Here is a 25497-nt window from a genome sequence, read left to right as displayed (position 1 = left end):
CAAAACCACAGTTTCTGTTGGTTTATTTTTTCCTTTGACTGGGCTGTACTTACCTATTTCTTTGTCTGTTTTGTGATTTTTGTTGTTGTGGATAACTGGACATTCAAATCTAATAATGTGGTGACTCTGGATGTGAGGTTCTCCTCCCTCAGGTTTTTCTTTTTGTTGTTGTTGTTTTCTTTCTTTTGTTTTTGATTGTCATAGCTGTCTCTGTGCTGAGGATCAGCCTAAGGCATAAACTTAAGGTCTTCTCAGGACTTTTTCTGAGCCTGTATCTTTCTCTGTGTATTCCAGAGGACTTATTAATTTCCCCCAAATACACAGTTGCTTTTTTTTTATTTCAGCATACTATGGGGATACAAATGTTTAGGTTACATATATTGCCCTTGCCCCCCTCTCCTCCCCCCCCCGTCAGTGCTTGAAGCATGTCCATCCCCCAGATGGTGTGCATATGCAGTTGCTTTTCAATGTCCTAATCTTCGATATATGGCTGCCAGAAAGGGAAGAAAAGAGAAAATAAAGAGGAGAAAAACAGCACTGGCCCTTAAAGTTTCCTGGAAGTCACTTTGGCTTGAGGAGGAAGGGTTTGTAATCATAGGGAAAGGGGTGCTACAATGACTACCGGCCTTTGTGTCTGCACCTCCATGTTCATAAGCCTCAATCAGTGAACAGCGAGCCCAGAATATGGTCCTATTTGCCCACCCTGGCTCCCGCAAACAGCGCCTGGGAGCTACTCCAGGAACACATACATGGCTGCCAGCTACTGGGCTGGGGATAGGAGATGGATACAAGGCTGGGGATAGGAGATGGATACAAGGCTGGGGATAGGAGATGGATACAAGGTCTGGGAATATGAGATGGATACAAGGCTGGGGATAGGAGATGGATACAATACTAAGCTAAGAGCTAAAATTAACCTCAATTTACTGTTTAGGTCTTCCTCTGGAAGTTACAAACCTTTAGCAGACTCCAGAATTCCTAAATATTAATAAATGCATCTGCCAGTAAAATTGTTGTTTAGGTTGGGAGATAAGATAGCCTGGTCTATTTTACTCTGGCTTCTTCCCAGAATTCTCTTCTGCAATAGCCTTCTTTGTTAATTAAAATCCACTACTTCACATAGTTATCCATTTCCCCTCACCCCCATGGCAAGAGCAACTATTAATATAATTTATTCATTTAGCAAAATCCAGAATCTCTCCATTCATTTTGATATTCTTTGATTTCTTTCATCAGTATTTTAGCATTTTCCACATACAGATCCTGCACATATTTTATTAGATTAATACCCAAGTGCTTCATTTTTTAAAAAGTATCAAATTCTAATTGTTCATTGTAGGTATGTAGAAGAGCAGTTGACTTTGGTGTATTGACCTTGTATCATGCAACCTTGCTAAACTCAGTTATTGTTATTAATAGTTCCAGAGGTTTCTTGTAGATTCGTAGGGCATAGACAGTCATGGCATAGACATTGCATAGACAGTCATGGCATCTGTGAATAAAGATAACTTTGTTTCCTTTTTTCTAATGCCTTTTATTTCTTTTTCTTGCCTTATTGTACTAGGTAGGTCTTGCATAAAATGTTGAAAAGAAGTGGTAATAGAAGACATCCTTGGCTTATTCCAGTCTTAGGGGGAAAACATTCACTCTCTATTAAAAGTATGATGGTAGCTGTAAGGTCTTTATATATATCCTTTTTTAGGTTAAGGAAGTTTCCTTCTACTTTTAGTTTTTTGAGAGTTTTGTTATGAATGAGTGTTAAATTTTATCTATTTTTTATTCTATGTTTGGACTTTAAATCAAATAGGATAGGTCATTTAAAATAACAGTAGATCTTATTTTTCCTTACATAATTAATTTAAATAAAATTAATTTTTATTTTTATGAAAGGGAAAAGGCTAAAATATATCTCTAACATTTGATACATATAGCATATGTAACATGAGGTTAATATTTTATTTCATCATGAGATTAATGGAAAAGTCAGTAAAGGTGATTTATTATGTAATGTAAGTAATATACTGATTAATATTTTTACCTTACGCAATTATATACCACACAAAACAATTTCAAAACTTGCCTTTCAGGTGGGAGCAGTCTAAGAATACAGTAAAGACAATCATTGCATGATTTATATCAGTCTGATCAGTATCCAACTTACATAGTGGTTAATTTTATAAAGGATCATTTGCATAATGTTGGGAATTTCATGACAAGAAGGTATAGTATATAAATAATATGGTTTCCTAAAATTTAAAAGAACCATCTGATATCAAACCTTTAGTATAATTTAAATATTAGTTTCTCTGTATGCTGGGGGAGAAATGGATACAGAATAACCTGTGCCAGAGCTGTTGAGCACACACTCCTGCTCAGCTTGCTGTGGAAAATGGGCCAGAGGTTAAGTCATCAGTTCATTTCCCAGTGTTACTCAACAGTGGCTTTCTTTGTGTTTCTTCACTTGTTAAAGCAATACAGCAAGTGTTATTGAGAGGTAAAACAAAGCAAGTCTAACATCAGACACTGATGGCTTTTTTAAAGTTGGAATGGGATGTTATTACTTGTTTCAAAGAGTATATTGATAGTGCATCTTTATGGAAACCACTGTTCTGGAGTGAACTGTACTGAAATCAAATCAACATTATATCAGTGATGCTCAGGTAAATATAAATAAATATTAAATGTCTAGTAGACTAGTTTTGGAGAGTAAATACCTTAGGTATAACTTAATAAAAATACTTTTTACTGTGGGCTGGGGGAGTGAATTATTTAAAAGCACTTTTTAAAAAATAGCAAGCCATAGGTTTACTTTCTTTAGCAAATTTATGAGGGTGAATTTTATTTTTATTTAAGTAAACCTTTTATTCATGAGATGTAGCTTTAAGCATAACTTAAAAGGGAAACCAGTTAGTTTAAATATAGAACGCTTTCAGAGACATGAAATATTATTTAGGACCTTCTGTATAATGGCCACAGAATATTTCTTTTCTGAGCATCCATGCAGATTAGATCTTGAACAGCTGCATGGAACACACAGAAATCATGATTCCTGCCTCTGTGAACTAACTTGAATAAAGTCTTTCATCTAAAGATCTCATTGTTTGTCTATTTCATGAATCCCTCATCTCATCTCTGAAGGGCTCATTCAGTTTAATACAGTTCAGCTTTGTGGTTTAGAGCTCTAGAAATTGCTATTACAATTTATAATGCACAAAAAGTTAATAAGTTAAAGTAATTTCACAATTTCTTTAAAGAATTAGATAAATTCCACTCTAAAATGATATCTTTTGCAAAGACTTCTGATAACTTGGGATTCTTGCTCAAACTTAACTAGATATGAACTGTATGATCTTAAGTAAATTATGTATCCTCTTAATGTCCATTGTCTTTGTGGTTATAACAAGGCCTAACATAGAGTTAAGAGAAATAAATGTGTGAAAGTACTTGTTTAGTTCATTTGTTCTATATAAATTAAGAGTGCTGTCGTTCTGCCTTCCGTCTTAGTCCTACTCATGAACTGAGGCTCATCTTGGATTTCATGTTCTGTAAACATGTTAGCAGTGATTAAACTGAAAAAGTCACTATCATATTATTTAAATGTGATTTGTTAAAAAAATTTCAAATGATCTTTTCTTTATTTGGGTACTTATGTCACATTTTACCACTTATTTGGCAGTAACCCCTGTGTTGCCTGACATTTTATGTTGGGTACTTACTCCCGACAGGTAATGCATTCTTTGAATTCAGGGACCTTGACTTATGTGAACCTTCACAAAAATTAATGTGTAGTGTCTTCTAGGTAGGGAATAAACTTTAGTGGATCTTTTCTTTTCTTTTGGTATTGCTTTGGAATATCTACACACATATTCTTTTCCAATAGTGAGGATGATCAAAAAAACATTTTTTTTTTTTTTTTTTTAGAAATAGGGTCTCATTCACTCTGTTGCCCAGGCTGGAGTTCAGTGGTGCAATCATAGCTCACTATAACTTTGAATTCCTGGTTTCAAGTGATCCTCCCACCTCAGCCTCCCAAGTAGCTAAGACTACAGGCACATGCTACCACACCTGGCTAGATTTTTTATTTTTTGAGATAGAGTCTCACTCTGTTGCCTTGGCTAGAGTGCCGTGGAGTCAGCTTAGTTCACACCACTCTCCAACTCCTGGGCTCAGGCAATCCTCCTGCCTCAGCCTGTCAAGTAGCTGGGACTACAGTTATGCGCCATCATGCCCAGCTAATTTTATATATATTTTTTAGTTGTCCAGGTAATTTATTTCTATTTTTTTAGTAGAGACAGGGTCTCACTCTTGCTCAGGCTGGTCTTGAACTCCTGAACTCAAATGATCTGCCCGTGTTGGCCTCCCACAGTGCTAGGATTACAGGTGTGAGCCACCTGTGCCTGGCCAATATTTTATTTTTTATATAGGTGGGATCTTGCTATGTTGCCTAGGCTGGTCTCTAACTACTGGCTTCAAGCTGTCCTCCCACCTCAGCCTCCCAAAGTGCTGGGATTTAAGGTGTGAACTACTACATCTGGCCTTGACTGTAATTTTACTAAGGAACTTATTTATTATATTAAAGCCACCTAATTATAAATCTCAGAAATCTGGTACAGTTTTTTTTGTTTGTTTGAGTATATAAAAATTAGGAACCAGAGAAGGTTTGATCCAAACATTTCTAACTCAGAATGGAAAAACACAACGGGAGATGGGTATTATATGTTAGAAACAGAATAATGTAGGTGGCATTTATTCATGCAATCAGTGGATATTACTGGCATCAGCTAAATTCTAGGCTCTCTTCTATAGCCTGGGATTATAGTGATTTAAAAAAAAAGATAAGATCCCTACCTGGTGGAGCTCTTAGTCAGTAAACAGACAAGAAAATTTAAACCATAAAGTAACAGTGTATAAGGAATATAAATAGGTTTGTGTAAGAGAGAGTAACTGAGTAGAGGGTGAGCTACTTTGTATATATACAGTGATTAGAAAAGGACTTTTAGAGAAAGACACAAAGACCTGAAGGATAAGGACTTGCCTAGATTGTGGTCTCTGGTTTCTCTCTGAAAGGAATCAGGATTTCTTGGAGAACTGGCATATTAAAAGTCAGGCCGGGCGTGGTGGCTCACGCCTGTAATCCTAGCACTTTGGGAGGCCGAGGCGGGCGGATTGCTCAAGGTCAGGAGTTCGAAACCAGCCTGAGCGAGACCCCGTCTCTACCAAAAATAGAAATAAATTAATTGACCAACTAAAAATATATATACAAAAAAAAAATTAGCCAGACATGGTGGCGCATGCCTGTAGTCCCAGCTACTTGGGAGGCTGAGGTAGGAGGATCGCTGAGCCCCGGAGATTGAGGTTGCTGTGAGCCAGGCTGACGCCACGGCACTCACTCTAGCCTGGGCAACAAAGTGAGACTCTGTCTCAAAAAAACAAAAAAACAAAAACGACAACAACAACAAAAAAAAGTCTAGGACAAGAACTGTAATAGAAAACAAAGAAGCGATCATAGTCTATTGGGTAATGACATGGGAGCCAACTTGGAGGGGCTCCCTCAGGCCACAAATGTGACAGACAATTCCAGCATCAGAAGAAGAGTGACTGCAATTAATTGGAATGCATCTATTATTTAAAATATATGAGTTTATAATGTTACTTTAAAAATGCATTGTTCATCTTCAGACCAAAACTGGACAGTCAAGTATTTATCCTGTCTTTCCTCAAAGAATTATACCTCAGTATAACCAGATATTTCAGGAGACATACTTCTTAAAAGAATATAGCTAATAAATGCAGAAAGAATGATAAAACTATTATACTTTAATGAAATTAAATTAATGAAATTAAATATCTAGGCAGTGAATCTTTTCACGTTTGCCTATATATACTTCTGAATGTTTCATGTTAGGAAATTTATAATCAGTTTAAAAAGAGGGGTAAAAATTTAGCATGTAGGTATAGGAGTGGAGATATTTCATGCAATGGGAACACAATGAACAAGGTAGAGAGGTGAAAAAATACATATTCAGAGAAGACTTAGTAATTAGATTCCTCAAAGTACAAGATATGTTAAGTGGAAATATTGTGGATGTGAGTTCTCAGAATACACAATACCTGGAAATAGTGAAAAACTATTGCTAAGTTCAGGAGGAACTTGAGAGTCAAAGAAGCTTGTCTGTAGTTCCTGCTACCCTTTGGATTCATTGAACTAATGGTAAACAAAGGCATTAAACAATGGGTTTAATTGAGTCAAATTGATTTGGTAGCAGACCTTAATAGAATGGTAATATATATATATATATATATACACACACACACACACACACACACACACACACACACATACACACATGTATATAGAATGTGGCATTGATTTTACTTGAACAGCCCTTGCTTAAAGCAGGCAATCTGTTAACTAATATTGTTGTTTGTCGCTTCATCATTGTGTTCTTGTTAGAATGGCATTTATATAAATGAATATCCCAACATTAATGATTTCTATATCCACATTAGGCCCTGTTATACTGTTAGTGTACCACATGTGTTCCTATCTAAAAGTAATACATTTAGTGAACTCATTTTCAACAAAAGTGCCAAGAGCCTACATTGGGTAAAGGACAGTCTCTTCGATAAATGGTGCTGGGAAAACTGGATGTCCATATGCAGAAGAATGAAAACTAGACCCCTGTCTCTCACTATATACCACGATCAAATCAAAATGGATTAAAGACTTAAATATAAGACCTCAACTATGAAACTACTAAAAGAAAACATTGAGGAAACACTCCAGGACATTGGTATGGGTAATGATTTCTCAAGTAATGCCTCAAAAGCACAGGAACCAAAGCAAAATTGGACATATGGGATTACATCAAGCTAAAAAGCTTCTGAACAGCAAAGAAAATAATCATCAAAGTGAAAAGACAACCCAAAGAATGGGAGAAAATATTTGCAAACTACCCCTCTGACAAGAGATTAATAACTGGAATATATAAAGAGCTCTACAACTCAATAGGAAAATATCAAATAATCCAATTTAAAAATTGGCAAAAGATCTAAATAGACATTTCTTAAAAGAAGACATACAAAAGAAGACATATGGCCAATAGGTATATGGAAAAATGTTCAACATCATTATTCATCAGAAAAATGCAAATCAAAACTACAATGAGATATCATCTCACGCCGGTTAAAATGGCTTTTATTCAAAAGACAGGCAATAACGAATGCTGACAAGAATGTAGAGAAAGGGGAACCCTTGTAACTGTTGGTGGGAATGTAAATTAGTGTAAGCACTAATGGAGTGCACTAATGGAGAACAGTATGGAGGTTCCTCAAGAAACTGAAAATAGAACTACCATATGACCCAGCAATCCCACTGTTAGGTATATATCCCAAAGAAAGGAAATCACTATATCAAAAACATATCTGCACTCACATGTGTATTGCAGCACTATTCACAATAGCCAAGATTTGGAATCAGCCTACGTGTCCATCAACAGATGAATGAACAAAGAAAATGTGGTACATATATACAATGGAATTTTATTCAGTCATAAAAAGAATGCAATTCTGTTATTTGTAGCAATGTGGATGGAACTGGAGAACATTATGTTAAATGAAATAAGCCAAGCACAGAAAGACAAATCTTGCATGTTCTCACTCATGTGTGGGAGCTCAATATTAAAACACTTGATCCTGTGAAGACAGAGACTAGAATGATGGTTACCAGTAGCTGAGAAGGGTAGCAGGGAGCAGGGATGAAGTAGGGGTGGTTAATGGGTGCAAAAATATAGTTAATAGTTAGAATGAACAATGTTTGATAGCACAACAAAGTGATTATAATCAACAATAAGTTTTATGGTATATTTAAAAGAGTGGAACTGGAATGTTCCCAACACAAAGAAATGATAAGTGCTTGAGGTGAATGGATACCCTGATTACACTGATTTGATTTTTTACACATTGTCTGCCTATATCAAAGCATCACACATACCCTATAAATATATACAATTATTATGTACCCATAATTAAAAATAATCAATGAAAAAACAAAGTAATACATTGTATAATTGAAATGCATAGTTTAACCTCACTTCTTAACAAAATGATCTTCTCTGTTCCGATCCCTATACCTCTCTCTCCCACCTGTTATAGTTAAATATTCTGCCTTATCTAAAATTCATGTTGTATGGATAATAGTAAGCGGATATATTTCTTTTTAAAACTATTTTTTTTCATTTGAAATGACTTGTGCCATGGTATTTTTTTTTAAGACCCTTAAAAATCTATCTTCAGAATTTCTTTCTTGAGAATTTCTAATAAACAGCACTAAGCTTTTTTTTATTAATTTTATAAGCCAATGTATATTTGTCTGCTCCAAATTGAATATGTTTTTTAACTCTCCTGGTATATAAGAGTTTGGCAGCTGGGGTATATAAATGTAATATGTGCCACAGCTGAGAAATAGTGGGAAAGGGAGATTTCAAGCTGTGTAAGCAGAACTCTGTGGAGACGGACAGCTGTGCTCCCTGTGACATGTCAGAGGTAGTTTGTTTTTATGGCTAGTCAAATAGTTTAGTGAAGTGAAAGACATATCAATTAAGTTTCAATGGTCTCATCCTTATACTTACTCTTTTCCTAAAAATGGAAATTGGACAATAATGAAAGAAAGTTGTAGTGTTCTATTTATCATCAGTTCTTTACTTCGGAATTTAATTTAAATTTGGAAAAATGGGATTTTCTTAGTAATACATTTTAAGGAAAAGAAATTCCTTTACAGCACGATACTTATTTTAGAAAAAAAAATATGTATTTTTTAACAGGGTATCCAGAAGTTGGCTAGTCAGTACCTGAAGAGAGATTGGCCTGGAATAAAAGCTGATGATCGGAATGATTACAGGTAACTTACTAAGAAGTTTTTCCCTGTTTTCTTTAAAAATGGTTTCACTCAGAGCTATGTCACATATAGATAATGTCATACTCTCGTTTTTTAAAAAATTACCTCTTTCCTTTGCTATGTAATAGTATCAAAGTTATCAAAATTTTTAATGTTTCATAACATATAGATAACCTACATAAAATAGATCATTTTCATGTGTTTAAGCCAAGATTATGATTTATCTAATTAATACCTACATATGAACTTCAAAGAAGATAGATGACAATGGAACACAAATTGTTTTCTGAGTGACTTACAATGAAACACATTATTGCAACAAGTTTCTAAGTAAAATATTTTAAAGAAAAGAGCATCCCTTTAGCACAATACTTATTTTAGAAATGGGTTTGTGTGTTTGTATAAACAAGGTATCTAGAAGTTGGCTAGTTAATATCCCACTTATAAATTTAAAGAAGGTAGATGACAATGTAATAGAACTTGTATCCTCAGTGACCTACTGATATCTTCGAAGTATAATTTTGTTTAGAATGTGATGTCTTTTTTGAGGTTAATTTGAAAGTGTTTTTTGTATTTAGGGTTGTATTTTATTATCTTTTGTATTTAGAGTTGTCCTTAGAGTTGGGGACCCAGAAGAGAGAGACCTCAGAGCTTATAATATGGTAGAAATACAGACTGATACTCATGAAACGATACCAGAGAATCCAGGATAATTAAGAGCACAGTATTGAAGTATATTGTTTGGAGTCTGAGTTGAAATCAAGCCACTGAATTGTCAATGAAGACTGACATCATTAGAAAATTTCTTAAGAATGTGGCAATGGGGGTTGAAAACTGAAGGATATGTAAGAAACCCTAATAATTCTTCACAGTGGCAGACTGATAGCTTAGAAGGTGGCATGATAGCTATAAATAATAAAACAGTATAATTATAATAGAGAATAGAGAATGTTAAAGCAAAACAGGATATAAAAATAAGATTTCCTGTGGACTTTCTTGTATCTACAAAGTTCAGCTAAGAGGGAAGAGAGAAGAGATGAAATTCTAGGCAAAAAAGACATAGAACAAAACTTTGAGGTGAGAGTGAGCTTGATATGTACAGTGTTGCTGGTATAAGGAAATCAGTGCGACTAAGAGAGAGATTGCTTGTTGTGGAGTGAAAAACCATCCAACTTATAGATAGCCATATTCCAAGTATATTTGAAATTGAGGATTCAGGTTACCAAGGAAATAAGGATAATAATCTATGCTTCCAGGCTAGCTTATAAAACCTAATTTTAAAAAGTGTTTTAAGCCAACATTTCCTAGGTATTTATTATATGCCAGACACTATGCCAGGAAATTTAACTCATCTCCTGTGATTATCAAAACACTTGCGTGAGGTAGATATAATTATTCTCATTTTATATGCTAGGAAACTGAATCTCAGGTTATGTGCCTTACTCAAGGTCACATAGCTATTTAAACACTCATGCATTCTTTCTTTATTCATGAGATATATATGAAATGTCTACCACATGCCAGCTGTTAAAGTAGGCTTTAGGATTAGAGAGACTAGGAGATGTGGTATCTGACCTTCAGGAGCATATAGGAGATAACCACTATACACAGTTGCAGTATTGGGTCATAGTAGAGGTGCTTTGGGGCCATAGAAGAAAACTGAGGCTTATAGAAGTGAATCTTAAAGAATGTGCGGGAGTTTGCCAGGCAGTTTGGTAAAAGGAATTCTAAGCCAAAGTAACACCTTAAAGTCCTGGAACATGAGAAAAGGTGAATATTGGTAACAAAGAGCAGTTCACTGTGGCTTGTGTGAAGTGTGTGGGTTAGAGGATAAAGTTGAGTGGTGGAGATGGAAGGAAGATACACAGGTAAGTGTCATAAGGGAATTTTCATGTTATGGGGTTTATTTTCTTATTTGGAAGATAATGGAGGCATTGTAGAATTTCCATAAGAGGAATGACATGATCAACTTCACGTTATTAATAGTACAAAGGTGTAGTAGAGGAATGTGAGGAAAAATTCAGAAAGGATAGAATTGCAGGAATTTAATCCCTTATCATCTCTTATTTGAACCATGGAAATTATAGCATAAATCAGGTTGTGGGGGAGATTTCAGACACTGAAACTAGAGGACTTGCAAGTGATTGGGCAGAATTTTGGTTTTTTTGTTTGTCAAATTTGTTCTGAGACAAATGTATAAACAATTTTCCCAGTATCTAAAATAGTTCTTGAAACATAAAAGACACTTCGTAAATATTTACTGAATGAAAGAATGAGGTAGGAGGAGGGAGAGGAAGAATTATAAAGTGGCTCCCAGGTTTTTCAGTTTAGGCAATTGAGAGGATAGTGGTGCCACTGTTGAAAAAGATAATAGATTGAGAGTGAGAATGGCAATTGCCAATTTTTTTGTCTATTCATAGTTTATTGTACTTTTAGTCATTATAAATTTCCCATTTAATTTTTTTGTATTTATATTTGCATGGTAGTTTTAAAAATCTTATCCAAGTAATACATACTTTGTGTTAATAGGTAATAGTACAGAAGAGTATAAAGAGTATAAAGTCCAGCCTCATCACACTTCTACTCCCCTAGATTAATTGCTGTTAAAAGCATGTGGTCTTTTCTTTCATATTTTTTTCTATGTAATTCATACATGAACATACACAGTTTTCTGTTTTTAACAGAATTGAAATTATTATTTACCTATACTTCTGTAATGCCCCCACACAATTAAAGAGTCTATTCTAGACATCCTTTCATGCCAGTAGGTTCAGATCCCCCCATTTTTTAAAATGTTTGCTTTAATTCATTGCCATAGTTTAAATAAACTATGGTTCTATTAACCATTTCCCTATTTGTAGTTGCTTAGTTTATTACTATTACAAATAATGCTGCAGTGAATAACACACATGTGTAGATTTGTGTGATCACTACCACAGTTAAGATTTTAAGAATTTAACAGTTAATAATTTGTTGGTTTATTTCTTTATTTTTTTTCAGCATATTTATTTTTTTTAATTTTTATATATTTTTAAATTTTATTTATTTTTTTCAGCATATTATGGGGGTACAAATGTTAAGGTTATGTATATTGCCCTTGCCCCTCACCTTGAGTCAGAGCTTCAAGCATGTCCATCCCCCAGTTGGTGCGCATCACACTCATTATGTATGTATATACCCATCTCCTCCCCCCCACCTGCCCAACACCCAATAAATGTTATTCCTATATGTCCACTTAGGTGTTGGTCAGTTAATACCAATTTGCTGGTGAGTACATGTGGTGCTTATTTTTCCATTCTTGGGATACTTCACTTATTAGAATGGGTTCCAGCTCCAGCCAGGAAAATACTAGAGATACTATATCACCATTGTTTCTTATAGCTGAATAGTACTCAATGGTATACATATACCACATTTTATTAATCCATTCAGGTATTGATGGGTATTTCAGTTGTTTCCATATATTTGCATTTGTGAATTGTGCTGCTATAAACATTCAAGTGCAGGTGTCTTTTTCAGAGTGACTTTTGTTCTTTTGGGTAGATGCCCAGTAATGAGATTGCTGGATCAAATGGTAGATCCACTTGTACTGCTTTAACGTATCTCCATATTGCTTTCCACAGAGGTTGAACTAGTTTGCAGTCCCAGCAGCAGTGTAGGAGTGTTCCTGTCTCTCCACATTGTTGGTTTATTTCTTGATGAAAAATTCTTTGTGTTAAAGTTTTCTGTTTTCCAGTAGGATATCCATACAAGAAAGAGTTCACAGCATGATCTTTGATGGTATATGGATAAATTTTTTTCGTATTATACTATTTATAACTTTATTATGGCAAATGTTGCTTGTTTTTTCATTTAGAATAGTCATATAAGGTTGTAAAGTGCATATATTTTAATTTAAAAGGTAAGTCAATTTAACAAAAAGATAAGAAAATAATGGTACAAAAGGTATCAGACAAAAATCATGTAGGATGTATACAAAGAACTTAGGTTATACAGATCTTGATATACCTTTATCAGAATGAAGAGACCCTTTTTCATGTTTAGCATTGTTAACTGAGATGGAAGAACAGTCTTATCTCAGCCGAAGAGCAGAGGTTTGGGAGCCAGACAAATCTGGGTTCAAATTGAGACTCCATCATTCCCCCCACCTCCTACAGTAAATATTTAGTGCTTGCTATGCTATACCCTGTTCTAGGTGCTGTGTATATAGCGGTAAATATTAAAAAAACACAGCCTCTGCTGCATGAAGCCTTCATTCTAGTGAGGAAAGACAGACAATAAACAAGTGAATAATTAAACATATATATCAATTGGTGATAAGGACCAATAACCATAGTAAGGAGAATACAGAGTGCCAGGGAGCAATGGCATTGCATTCGTACTATGTAGAGCATAGACATTAGGGCAAAAACAGAGGGCAGCTAAGAGACATTTGGCATAGTCCAGGCACAACGTATGACAGTGGCTCAAAACAGGGTGGTCACAGTGGAGAATGTAGGCAGTAATCAGATTCCATGATATTTTATAAGTCTAGCGAAGAGGATTTCTTGATGGAGCAGAAGTGGGATGTGAGAGAAAAAGGAGGAATCAATGATAATCTAGAGTTTTTGGCTTGAGCAACTAGAGGGTTTGAATAGCTGTTAATGAGATGAACTAGATTGTCAGAACAGATTTTAGGGAAATCAAAAATTTTTTGAACATGTTGGGCTTATGATGCCTACTAAATACCCAAGTTGAATATGTTAAGTAAGCAGTTGGGGGTTAGGGAAAGATGTCTGGGCAAGAATTAAAAGTTCAGGAGTAGTCAACAGCATCTTGGTAGTCTTTAAAGCCATGAGAATGGATGAGTTCATCTAAGAAGAGAGTGTAGTTAGAGAATAGAAGAAGCCTGAGGTCTGATGCTGGGGCACTTCAGCATTTAGAGGGCAGTGAGATGAAGAGGAAACAGTAAAGGTAGGAGCAGACCAAGAGAGAGTGATGTTCTGGAAGGCAGGTGAAGAAAGCAGTTCAAGAAGGGTTAACTAGGTCAGTCCTGCTGCTATGTTTAATAATAGGATCAAGACTTGAATTAACTATTGGGATTAGCCATAGGGAGATCTTCGATCACCTTGCCAAGCAAGGTGAGTACTACTCTTTCAAAAGAGTAGTAGATAACTGAAGTCTGATTTAAATGGATCAAGAGAGACCAGGAGGAAAAAACATGGAAATAGTAATTTGAGACAATTCTTTAAAGTTTTTCTGTGAAAGGGGCAGATATTAGAGTGGTACCTGGAGAGAAACGGGGAGTTGATGTAGAGCTGTATTTTTTAAAATGGAGATATAGCATATTTATTTGCTCATGAGAATGATCCAGTAGAGAGGGAAAAATTGACATTGTAGGAGATTACTGGATTGACATTCTTGAGTGAGAAGTTATATAATGTAGTACGAATGTGAAGGATTGGCCTATAGAGCATGGGTAATTCATGGAAGTAATAGGAAGGATGGCAGAATGTATGGGTGCAGAGAAAAGAAGATTGGTAGATGTGGTGGGAACATGTGGACATTGCCTTCTGGTAGCTTCATTGCCAGCTGAAAGTATGGTAATATTAGACATTTGAGAAGAGGGATAAGTTGGGAAATAGTTGTGTTGAAGAGTAGGAGAATAGATGGATTAAGGCTGTGGTCCCCAACCCCCTGGCTGTGGACTGGTATGGGTCCATGGCCTGTTAGGAACCAGGCCACATAGCAGGAGGTGAGCAGTGGGCGAGCAAGCAAAGCCTCATCTGTATTTACAGCCATTCCTCATTGCTTGCATCCTGTCAGATCAGTGGCATTAGAATCTGCATTATGGTGAGTTGTATAATTATTTCATTATATATTACAACATAATAATAATAGAAATAAAGTGCACAATAAATATAATGCATTTGAATCGTCCTAAAACCATCTCCCCTGTCCCCAGTCGATAGAAAGATGGTCTTCCATGAAACTGGTCCCTGGTGCCAAAAAGGTTGGGGACCACTGGATTAAGGGACTATAATATGTTACTAGGTAGCAGCACTAAGTGATTACTAGAATTTATTTGACATCAATTTAAAGTGAGACCAGGCAAAATGATTAACTTTTTCTCCAGCCACATCCTTACACAGACCTTAGCATGGTGTAAACAGAGTTTTAGATTTAACCAAGGTAGGAGCTTGTAGGTTATAAAAGATGGAAAGAGAAAGGCAAGGGTAATAAGGGTATACATAAAGGAGTGATTATGAGAGACCATGAATCCTAGGCTGGGTAAGGAGCTTAGAAGGGAGATGATAAGAGGGGTGAGAGACAGTAGAAAGTGGGTAGGGTCAAGTGGATTGTGGGTTCTTATAGTGTTGAGTAATTGTTGGTGTCACATTCGTAACAGGCATGAGCAGAATCAGGAGGTGTTGGTCAGAGATGAGTGAAGTTGAGATAAGAGCAGAGCAGTGGTAATTAATAATGGTAAAGTCTAGGTTATGACTATGGAGGTGCTATTTCCTAGTGAATAGCCTTAGGAAAATTTCACAACCTCTCTGAGCCTCACTTTCCTCCTTTGTAAAATGGATATAATATCTATCTTACAGGGTTGTGGGGAGGATTGAATGATGGGATAAATGTAAAATACATAACATAGTACCTACCATGTGATAGGTTTTTAAAAGAATCTCCTTTCTTTCTTTAATAATTTTTAGCCTCATTTCCTGAACTGACCAGAGTAGCAAAATACCATACATGCTTGATACCTTTCCTTATCCTTCTAAATTGCTTCATGTGAAACCTGATGAAATAAAATTCTTTTAAAAATCACTCTATGAGGCCGGGCGCGGTGGCTCACGCCTGTAATCCTAGCACTCTGGGAGGCCGAGGCGGGCGGATTGCTCAAGGTCAGGAGTTCGAAACCACCCTGAGCAAGAGCGAGACCCCGTCTCTACTATAAATAGAAACAAATTAATTGGCCAACTAATATATATAGAAAAAATTAGCCGGGCATGGTGGCGCATGCCTGTAGTCCCAGCTACTCGGGAGGCTGAGGCAGGAGGATTGCTTGAGCCCAGGAGTTTGAGGTTGCTGTGAGCTAGGCTGACGCTATGGCACTCACTCTAGCCTGGGCAACAAAGCGAGACTCTGTCTCAAAAAAAAAAAAAAAAAAAAAAAAAAATCACTCTATGACCCATGACTATTTTTTTCTTTCTTTTTTTTCTTTAATTTCAGACTCATGAAGTAGAACAGTAATATTTTTTCTTAATCAGAATAGAAACATCACTACCATTGGAACCACCACTATTATGCTAACAAGAAGTATTTCTATCTCTGTCACAATTCTGCTACTATTACCATTTTTTCATTTAAAAGAATCTGTGTACTAAGAGTTTTTATATCTTTTGCATTTAATTGTTAAAATAGCCCTGTGAGCTACATGGTGCATGTATTTTTGTTACTTCCTCATTTGCCAGTTGAGGAAATGAAAGTATAGTGAGATTTGCTACATATTATTATATTGGTTAAACAAGAACTTGAACATTGGTCTTCTTTCTGGTAACTGAATTCTGTGCTTTTCATGGTACCTCATTGTTCAGGATATTTTTGCCTGCTATATAAACCAGTTAATCTCTAAAGGTCTCATTTTTTGTTTGGATTTTCCCACACTGTTTACTACATCTTTTTGGTCTCTTTTTAAACTCTTTTTATTGAAGAGATTTATCTTTTTATTGTACACTCTTCATAATTTATACATTCACCCATTCATTAATTATTCAACATGTATTATTGTAACCATTCTATACTTACCAGGCCCTAGGAATACAATAGCAAGACATACATCCCTGCCTTCATTGAGTTTTTTCTATAGTGAGAGAGATAGATATTAACTAAATCACATAAAAATATTTATAGTTTGGCCAGGTGCAGTGGCTCACGCCTATAATCCTAGAACTCTGGGAAGCCGAGGTGGGAGGATTGCTTGAGCTCAGGAGTTCAAGACCAGCCTGAGCAAGAGTGAGACCCGGTCTCTACTAAAAATAGAAAATTAGTTGGATGTGGTGGCGCATGCGTGTACTCCCACGTACTCAGGAGCCTGAGGCAGGAGCATCGCTCGAGCCCATGAGTTTGAGGTTGCTGTGAGCTATGATGACACCACTGTACTCTACCTAGGGCAACAGATTGAGACTCTGTCTCAAAAAAATTTTTTTTTGTTTTTACCATTGAAGGAAAAGTGCTGGAGCCATGAACAAATAACAAAGAGCAACTTGATTGAGTCTGGGGGTTGGCTTGGTGGTGATCATGAAAGACTTCCCAAAGCAGGTTACATTTAGCTGAGATTTGAAGGGTAAGCAACAGTTAAAGGGGTAAAGGGAAGAATGCGAATGGAGGGTTCCTCCCTCCATCACAATTCATAATGGTTCTTTTTCATTTTCATTATGATTTTATTAAGTATAAATTAATAGTTACAAAGCATAGTACTAAATTTTTCTCTCAGTGTATTTTCTGAGAAAATTTATTTGGCATGCTTAGAAGGGCCTGTGGTGAAGTTGACGCTGTAAGTTCCATTGGTTGTCATGCTATAATGCCATGGAGGGCATTAGTTTTGCTGTTCTTAATTCTAAGTCTTAAGTCTAAGACTTAAGTCTTGAATTTGGTACTTTTATGCTGCTAGTTTATGCTGAGTCTTTTCAAAGAAATGGTGATACACCTCTGCCTATTTAGTTGGTTAGTTAGAGACGGGGTCATGTTCTGTTGTGCCAGCCTTAGCCTTCTCAATAACTTGGACAATAGGCATATGTAGAGACAGGATCTTGCTATGTTGCTCAGGCTGGCCCTGAACTCTAGGCTCAAGTGATCCTTCCACAATGCTAGGATTATAGGTGTGAGCCATTACACCCAGCCTACCTCTGCCTAAATGAATATTTCCATCCAAATAGATTCATTTGGTCTATGAACTAATTCATTAGACTCCTTGGTTGAAAACTATAGTTTGTCAAGTTTTTTTTTTTTTTTTTTTTCCCACTTCTAACTAGGATAAGGACCCAGGCAATTTTTCTTTTTCTTGTTTTTACACTATCAGCTATTGACCCACAGCTAGAATTTTATGTAGCATATGGTCTTATACATTGCTGTAGTAGAAAATCCATATGAACAGAAGGGAAGTCTCAGGAGATGAATTATTATAATCTATCAAAGTTTTATTGTAGTACTCATTTTTTTTTTTTAACTTTTTGTTTCATATTTTTTTAAATTTTCTTTTTTCTTTTTTTGCGTCAGGCTTGTGTCCATGTCTTTAGAAGTACTCATTTTTAAAAACAAAGTACCTCCCATTGTTATAAAATGTGTTTACAACTAGTATAAGAGCATGCTGGAATTGGCTAAGGCACTTACCAACGTAGGAGAGAAATTTGAAAAGGCAATTGGCTAGAAAAAGCAAAGGATGAATAATTTTTTGAGTTTACCAAGAGATTGGTAAACACATTTATCAAGCAAAGGTGTTGGGATTTGCTTGGAATGACACCAAGGCACAGTGTGATGCTGGCTAAGCATTTTTACGAGAGACAGAGGTAGAGCAACAAATTATAATTTTTTTGGTCAGACAAAATAGACTTCTCAAGTACAGAAGCAATTGTTCATGATATAGTTTTCCAGCCACATCAGTTTGTGTGAAAATACGATTTATTTGAAAGAGAATGTATTAATACTTTAGAGGTACTCAGCTTTTGTCTTATATCTCACTACTGCTACATTCTTGTTTGACCTGGAATGATTATCTAAATCTCTCTGAGCATCAGTTACCTCATTTGTAAAATTAGGACATACCTTAATGAAGTAATAAAACTTGATATATGATGACCCTGTGACTGTGAAAGGCTTGAAGAGTCTGAAATATTTACTAATTTTTATGGTGTTAGCTTTATCTAGAATTATAATTCTTTATCCCTTTGCTCCATTATTATTAATGGCTAATGAATCAAAACTCCCTATTGTGTTATAGAGGAACGGAGTAAATGCCATGATTCTTCTTACATGTGCTGCTATTGTCTATAAGCCAGTCTAAATACATTTACAGATATAAAGAAGACATTTATTCTGTCAGTGTTCGCCAGCTAGGAACATGTTAGCTAACTTTTTCTTACCTTTCCCTACCTAATACTTTCCTATCCCTCTTTGAATTTAGGAGCATGTATCCTGTTTGGAAATCCTTTCTCGAAGGAACAATGCAGGTAGCCCAGTCTCGGATCAATATATGTGAAAACTATAAAAACTTCATTTCTGAGCCTGCAAGGACAGTGAGAAGCTTAAAAGAACAGCAACTAAAAAGGGTATTGTTTCTATTTTTGTTTTTTATGTGCATTTAATATGTGTTAGTACTATATTTGTAACTTGCAAGATTATGCTAAATTGTATTTAAAACTTTGAGCATAACAAATGTTTCTGGTTGACATTTTACTAGGATTTTCTGGTCTTAACATGTTTCCATTAACTACTGTATTTTACTAACTGATAAAAGTGATTGTAGGCCGGGCACGGTGGCTCACGCCTGTAATCCTAGCACTCTGGGAGGCCGAGGCGGGCAGATTGCTCCAGGTCAGGAGTTCGAAACCAGCCTGAGCAAGAGTGAGACCCCGTCTCTACTATAAATAGAAAGAAAGTAATTGGCCAACTAATACATATATAGAAAAAATTAGCCGGGCATGGTGGCACATGCCTGTAGTCCCAGCTACTTGGGAGGCTGAGGCAGGATGATTGCTTGAGCCCAGGAGTTGGAGGTTGCTGTGAGTTAGGCTGACGCCACGGCACTCACTCTAGCCTGGGCAACAAAGTGAGACTCTGTTTCAAAAAAAAAAAAAAAAAAAAAAGTGATTGTAATTTGAATCTGTGAATGTTTGGAAAGCTTAGTAAACACTTAGAAATAATGCTTTTCAGCTTAACTCAAGTAAATGGATCTTAGTTTCACAATATTGATATAGTTGGGTTTATATTAAAATAGTTACAATGTTATTAATCCCACTAATTCTTGAAAAGCAAGAATTACATTAATTTCTTAGTTTCAACTTGAACCATTTTACATAATAATTTAAAGGAAGTTGACACATTTTGACCAATATAATAAACTTATTTTTAAAAACTCAGTGAAGGCCAGGCATGGTGGCTCATGCCTGTAATCCTAGCACTCTGGGAGGCCAAAGTGGGAGGATCACTTGAGGTCAGGGGTTTGAGACCAGCCTCAGAAAGAGCGAGACCCTGGCTCTACTAAAAATAGAAAAAAATTATCTGGGTGTGGTGGTGCACACTTGTAGTCCCAGCTACTTAGGAGGCTGAGGCAGAAGGATCACTTCAGCCCAGGAGTTTGAGGTTGCTGTGAGCTAGGCTGAAGCCACCGCACTCTAGCCCAGGCAACACAGCAAGACTGTGTCTCAAAACAAAAACAAAAGCAAAAACGAAAAACAAACCCCAGTGTAGTCTAAAGTTTAATTATATAGGTTCCACATGACTAAATGTTTTTCAACTAGACCTATTTCTTTGATTATACAGAAATAAAAAGTTCATAGGAAAATGTCATTGTTTAATGTGATTTTTAAAAAAAGTGCTGTCAAAAGTAGATGATTGAGGCCGGGCGCGGTGGCTCACGCCTGTAATCCTAGCTCTCTGGGAGGCCGAGGCGGGCGGATTGCTCGAGGTCAGGAGTTCGAAACCAGCCTGAGCAAGAGCGAGACCCCGTCTCTACTATAAAATAGAAGGAAATTAATTGGCCAACTAATATATATACAAAAAATTAGCCGGGCATGGTGGCGAATGCCTGTATTCCCAGCTACTTGGGAGGCTGAGGCAGGAGGATTGCTCGAGCCAGGAGTTTGAGGTTGCTGTGAGCTAGGCTGACGCCACGGCACTCACTCTAGCCTGGGCAACAAAGCGAGACTCTGTCTCAAAAAAAAAAAAAAAGTAGATGATTGAATTGTGTCCTTTTGGAAATAGAGTTATAGAAATGGAGATTTCCATGATACCTAATAAATAATTGTTTTCTTGTGGAAGTATTAATACTTTAGAATATATTAAAGTTATTATTTAAAAAATAATTTTTTTTTTTGAGACAGAGTCTCACTTCTGTTGCCCGGGCTAGAATGCCGTGGTGTCAGCTTAGCTCACAGCAACCTCAAACTCCTGGGCACAAATGATCCTTCTGCCTCAGCCTCCCGAGTAGCTGGGACTATAAGCATGTGCCACCAGGCCCGGATAATTTTTTTATTTACATATATTTTTAATTAGGCAATTAATTTCTTTCTATTTATAGTAGAGACGGGGTCTCACTCTTGCTCAGGCTGATCTCGAACTCCTGATCTTAGCAGTCCACCTGCCTTGGCCTCCCAGAGTGCTAGGATTATAGGCATGAGCCACTGCGCCCGGCCTAAAAAAACAATAATAATAATAATATTTTTTAAGCCATCTAGTGTTTTGATTCTAATTGTCATTTGGATTTTCAGAACTGTTTTACAAGTAAAAACTAAAAAACTCTAATCTTCCCTGTTTGCCAAAGATGATTTCAGTAGCATAAAATCAATATATTAAATGAATGTGTGGGCTGGGAGTAGCAGCTCATGCCTGTAATCCTAGCACTCTGGGAGGCTAAGGTGGAAGGATCACTTGAGCCATGAGTTTGAGGTTGCAGTGAGCTGTGATGACACCACTGAACTCTACCTGGGGCAATAAAGCAAGACTCTATCTCAAAAAAAAAAAGTATATGCATATATGTGTAAAACTTTATTAGAGCATTCGCCTAATATCAGTTGCTTTAAATACACTTAAGAATGCCTATATTTTATCTTTACCAAAAAATATTTCTTTCAAAGCAAACATGGTGAGTAAATGTGACCAATGACCAATGGTTTTGAGTTAGAAGAAAATGTGTGTGTGGTGTGTATGTGTGTTTCTGATAGTGCAGAAATTGCGTGGAAGGTAGAGGCAGAGAACTGATACTAGTATAACTTCCTAGCCAGGAGGAAATACTACATTTACAATTTTCAGTGCATTTACCAAATCTCTAGTTAAATTACTGGAAAGTTTTACCTTTCTTAATATTATAATATTTTAAAAGCATTTAGCTATCTCTGGTGCTTTTCTCTTCCCTTAGTGGCATAGCTCTCAGAGCTGACTTTAACCAACATTCCTGGGCAATGTTTGGTGAGATTTGATGGATCCTCATATCTGTGAATTAGCTTGTTTATACTATAGCTGATAATAATGCTGTTTATGTTCTATCTAAGCAATTGTTAAACATCGAGTACACACTGGGCATACCTGTCAGGACTCTGACATTGCAAATGACAGAAACTCACTTCAGATTGGTTTAAGCCACGAAGAGAATGTATCAGCTTGTATAACTGAAAATTCCAGAACTTCAGGCATGGGGCTGAAATGATGGTATTAGAATTTAGATTTTCTTTCCATCTATTAGCTCTGCTTTTCTCAGTGACTTCATTCATTTGCATTTCTCTCCAAATGGTGGCCCCCAAACTGCCAGATTTATAAATCTCACAGTTAGCCATCCAGATTTTCCATCTTTCCAAAAGTTTCAATAAAATGACCAGAATTGCTTTGCATAATAGCTGCATCATTTTGCACTCCCACGAACAATATACAAAGGTTCCAGTTTTTCTACAAACTTGCCACATTTTTAATCTTTTTTTAAATAACCAGACTAGCAGGTGTGAGGTAATATTTTATTGTGGTTTTAACTTGCATTTCCCTGACAATTAGTGATATTGGGCAATCTTGTATTTTTTTTTGCAATCTTTTATTTTTTATTATTAATTTTTCCTTCACTGTTAGCCTCTTAATTTTATAATCCTATACTAGTCTTTTAGTAATTGCCCTTGGAATTCCAATATGCCTCCCTAACTTATTATATTACCTTGAATCACTAATTTTACTATTACTCATACTTTGTTCCAAATTAATTTATTATGGTTTACCTTGAATTCTATTTTACCACCTCATGAATAATACAAAAATGTTCCAACAGGATAATTCCATCTACCTCCCAATTAGGACTTTTGTGCTGCTAGACCTTTTGACTCTGTCCATATGTCTTTTGTACTTTTTCTGTATTTTCTGTATTTTCACCCTTTTTTCTCTCTACTTCAGTCTGTATATTTTACATCATTCTATCTGGTAGTTCATTAATACTCTTTTCTGCTGTTTCTAATCTGATTTTAAAACTCATCTTTTGGAATCTTAATGTATTTTTTTAGTTTTAGAATTTGTATCTGACTTTTAAAAATTATACTCCGTGTTTCTGATACAATTCTTCATGTTTTTTTCTTTATCCTCTTAAACATGTTACTCCTAATCTCTGTTTTATAATTTCATTATGTGAATCACTATACATTTGTTTTTACTATTTGCTGTTTTTCTTGGTTTTCAGTTATTTGAGTGTGCTGTTTTAATATGCCTCATAGTGTTGGACATTGTGGATGAAAACTGTAGAGGCTCTAGAACATGTTATTTTCAAAAAGGGTTAAGTTTTCTTCTAGCGGGCAGATTGCATGCTATTAGATCACCTTGATCCTGTTAGGGTCTGATTTTAGGCTTTTTAGGACTGGACTGTTTCACTTACTCTTAGGGTTTTAACTGAAAATGTAGGGTGCTTACCAAGACCCTTCTACTTTAATTGAACTCTAACTTTTGTCGTCTCAACTTCTTCTATCTGCTCTGATCCTCTGATCAGCTACTGTTCTCTACTGGATTTCTGGAGTTTCACCAAGCACATGCCTTTTAGAAGTCAATTACTAATTCAAGGGGAAATTGCATACAGATTTTTGGACTTGTTTTTCTGCAAGTTCCAGATCTTTGCCTCTAAAGTTCCTGCTCTTTTGGCATTGCTGAACTCCAACCTCTGTCTCCACAGTCTAACAAGAATGTCACTTTGTTTATATCCTATTTCTTTGTGCCATGATTCAACAAATGCCCTAAGGAAAAAGAGTCAAGTTTAATGTAGAGTTTCCTTAGGTATATTTCCCTCCTCACAGGTCTCATAGTCCCTTCAGACCAGTGTACATTGTTGTTCTTTAATGCTGACAGTTTTAAAAAATATATTTTGTCCAACTCTTACAGTTTCCAGACTACAAGAAGGTAGTCTGATCCAAGTTATTCCATCATGATCAGACCAATTTTTACTTAAAATTCTCCCTCTACAACATTTTAAAGTTCATGTTCTTTTTAAAATTTTCTCTACCAGGGCTCTTTTATAATACTTGGAGATAAACACAGGCACATTACAATTATTAATGGCCTGAGATTATAATGAGAATGATAATGAAAGATTATAATGAAAATTATAGCCTTTTCCAAATAATGTTCTGTATGCTGACAAGAACCACTATAGCCTAAGGCTTTTGGCCATTCTTTTATTTACTTAGCCATGCTTTTGTCCATACTTTCTCACTTATACTAGGTTTACTTATACCTTTCTTGAAATATTGATTTGCATTTTTATAACACTTTAGAGTTTGCAAACTGCTACCATATTCCTTATAGTGTCATTTTATTTTTATAACAGTGTAATAGTTATATAAATATTATTTTACAAATGGTGAAACTCAGGCTAGAAAAATGTTAAAGAGACTTAGGTAGTAAATAACAGTGCAGGATCTTGAATATACTACTTCCTAATTCTAAATCCTATACAATTTTTAAAAAATCCTTGAAACTTAGTATTTAAATAGATTTACAAAAAAATACATATAACTCTTTTTTTTTTTTTTGAGACAGAGTCTCACTCTGTTGCCCGGGCTAGAGTACCATGGTATCAGCCTAGCTCACAGCAACCTCAAACTCCTGGACTCAAGCGATCCTCTTGCCTCAGCCTCTTGAGTAGCTGGGACTACAGGCATGCGCCACCATGCCCGGCTAATTTTTTCTATATATTTAGTTGGCCAGTTAATTTCTTTCTATTTTTAGTAGCGATGGGGTCTCACTCTTGCTCAGGCTGGTCTCAAACCCTTGACCTTGAGCGTTCCTCCTGCTTTGGCCTCCCAGAGTGCTAGGATTACAGGCGTGAGCCACCATGCCTGGCCAAAAAATACATATAAGTCTTAAACAATAGGAAGACTACTTAATTCTCTTACTTCTTTTATCTCTTACTATTTATAATAGCTATAATTAGTACATGATGTTTTATGATATTCCCTTTTCTTCATTCTTTTAATTCCTAATTAATTGTCCATGTGTCTACACAACCTTTGTGATTATTATTTTTTTTATTGCTAAATGAATTTTCCATTTATTTTGCTTCAGTTATACCTGTGTTTTTGGATAATACCAGTAAGTCTGCAGTAAAAGTTAATTATTTTCTTAGGATAAATTTCCAGGCATGATTACTAGGTCAGAGAACCTAATAGTTTATAGGACTTTGATATATTGGCCCAGGTTACTTTTTTAAATTTCTGTGTTCAAATGATTAAGAAGTCTATTACAGAATCTGTGTCATACCGAGGGGCCATACTCTTAATTTCTTTCTTTTTGGGTTTTTTTTTTTTTTTGAGACAGAGTCTCACTCTGTTGCCCAGGCTAGAGTGCTGTGGCAGCCTAGCTCACAGCAACCTCAAACTCCTGGG

General features: G+C 35.9%; 1 protein-coding gene across 4 annotated transcripts in view; it reads left to right on the top strand.

Moving 5' to 3' along the window:
• Nucleotides 1-25497, top strand: part of FCHSD2 (FCH and double SH3 domains 2) — a 244604-nt gene that overhangs the window by 91184 nt on the left and 127923 nt on the right. For all 4 annotated transcript variants that reach the window (XM_012744878.2, XM_076002295.1, XM_076002296.1 and 1 more), the window contains exons 4-5: nucleotides 8823-8899; nucleotides 19062-19206. In XM_012744878.2, the coding sequence (XP_012600332.1) occupies nucleotides 8823-8899; nucleotides 19062-19206 (222 nt within the window). The remainder of the gene's footprint in view (nucleotides 1-8822; nucleotides 8900-19061; nucleotides 19207-25497) is intronic.

Source organism: Microcebus murinus, chromosome 4 (genome assembly GCF_040939455.1).
Source record: "Microcebus murinus isolate Inina chromosome 4, M.murinus_Inina_mat1.0, whole genome shotgun sequence".
Taxonomy (NCBI): domain Eukaryota; kingdom Metazoa; phylum Chordata; class Mammalia; order Primates; family Cheirogaleidae; genus Microcebus; species Microcebus murinus.
Note: the sequence above shows the minus strand (reverse complement) of the source record. Positions and strands in the feature narration are given on the sequence as shown.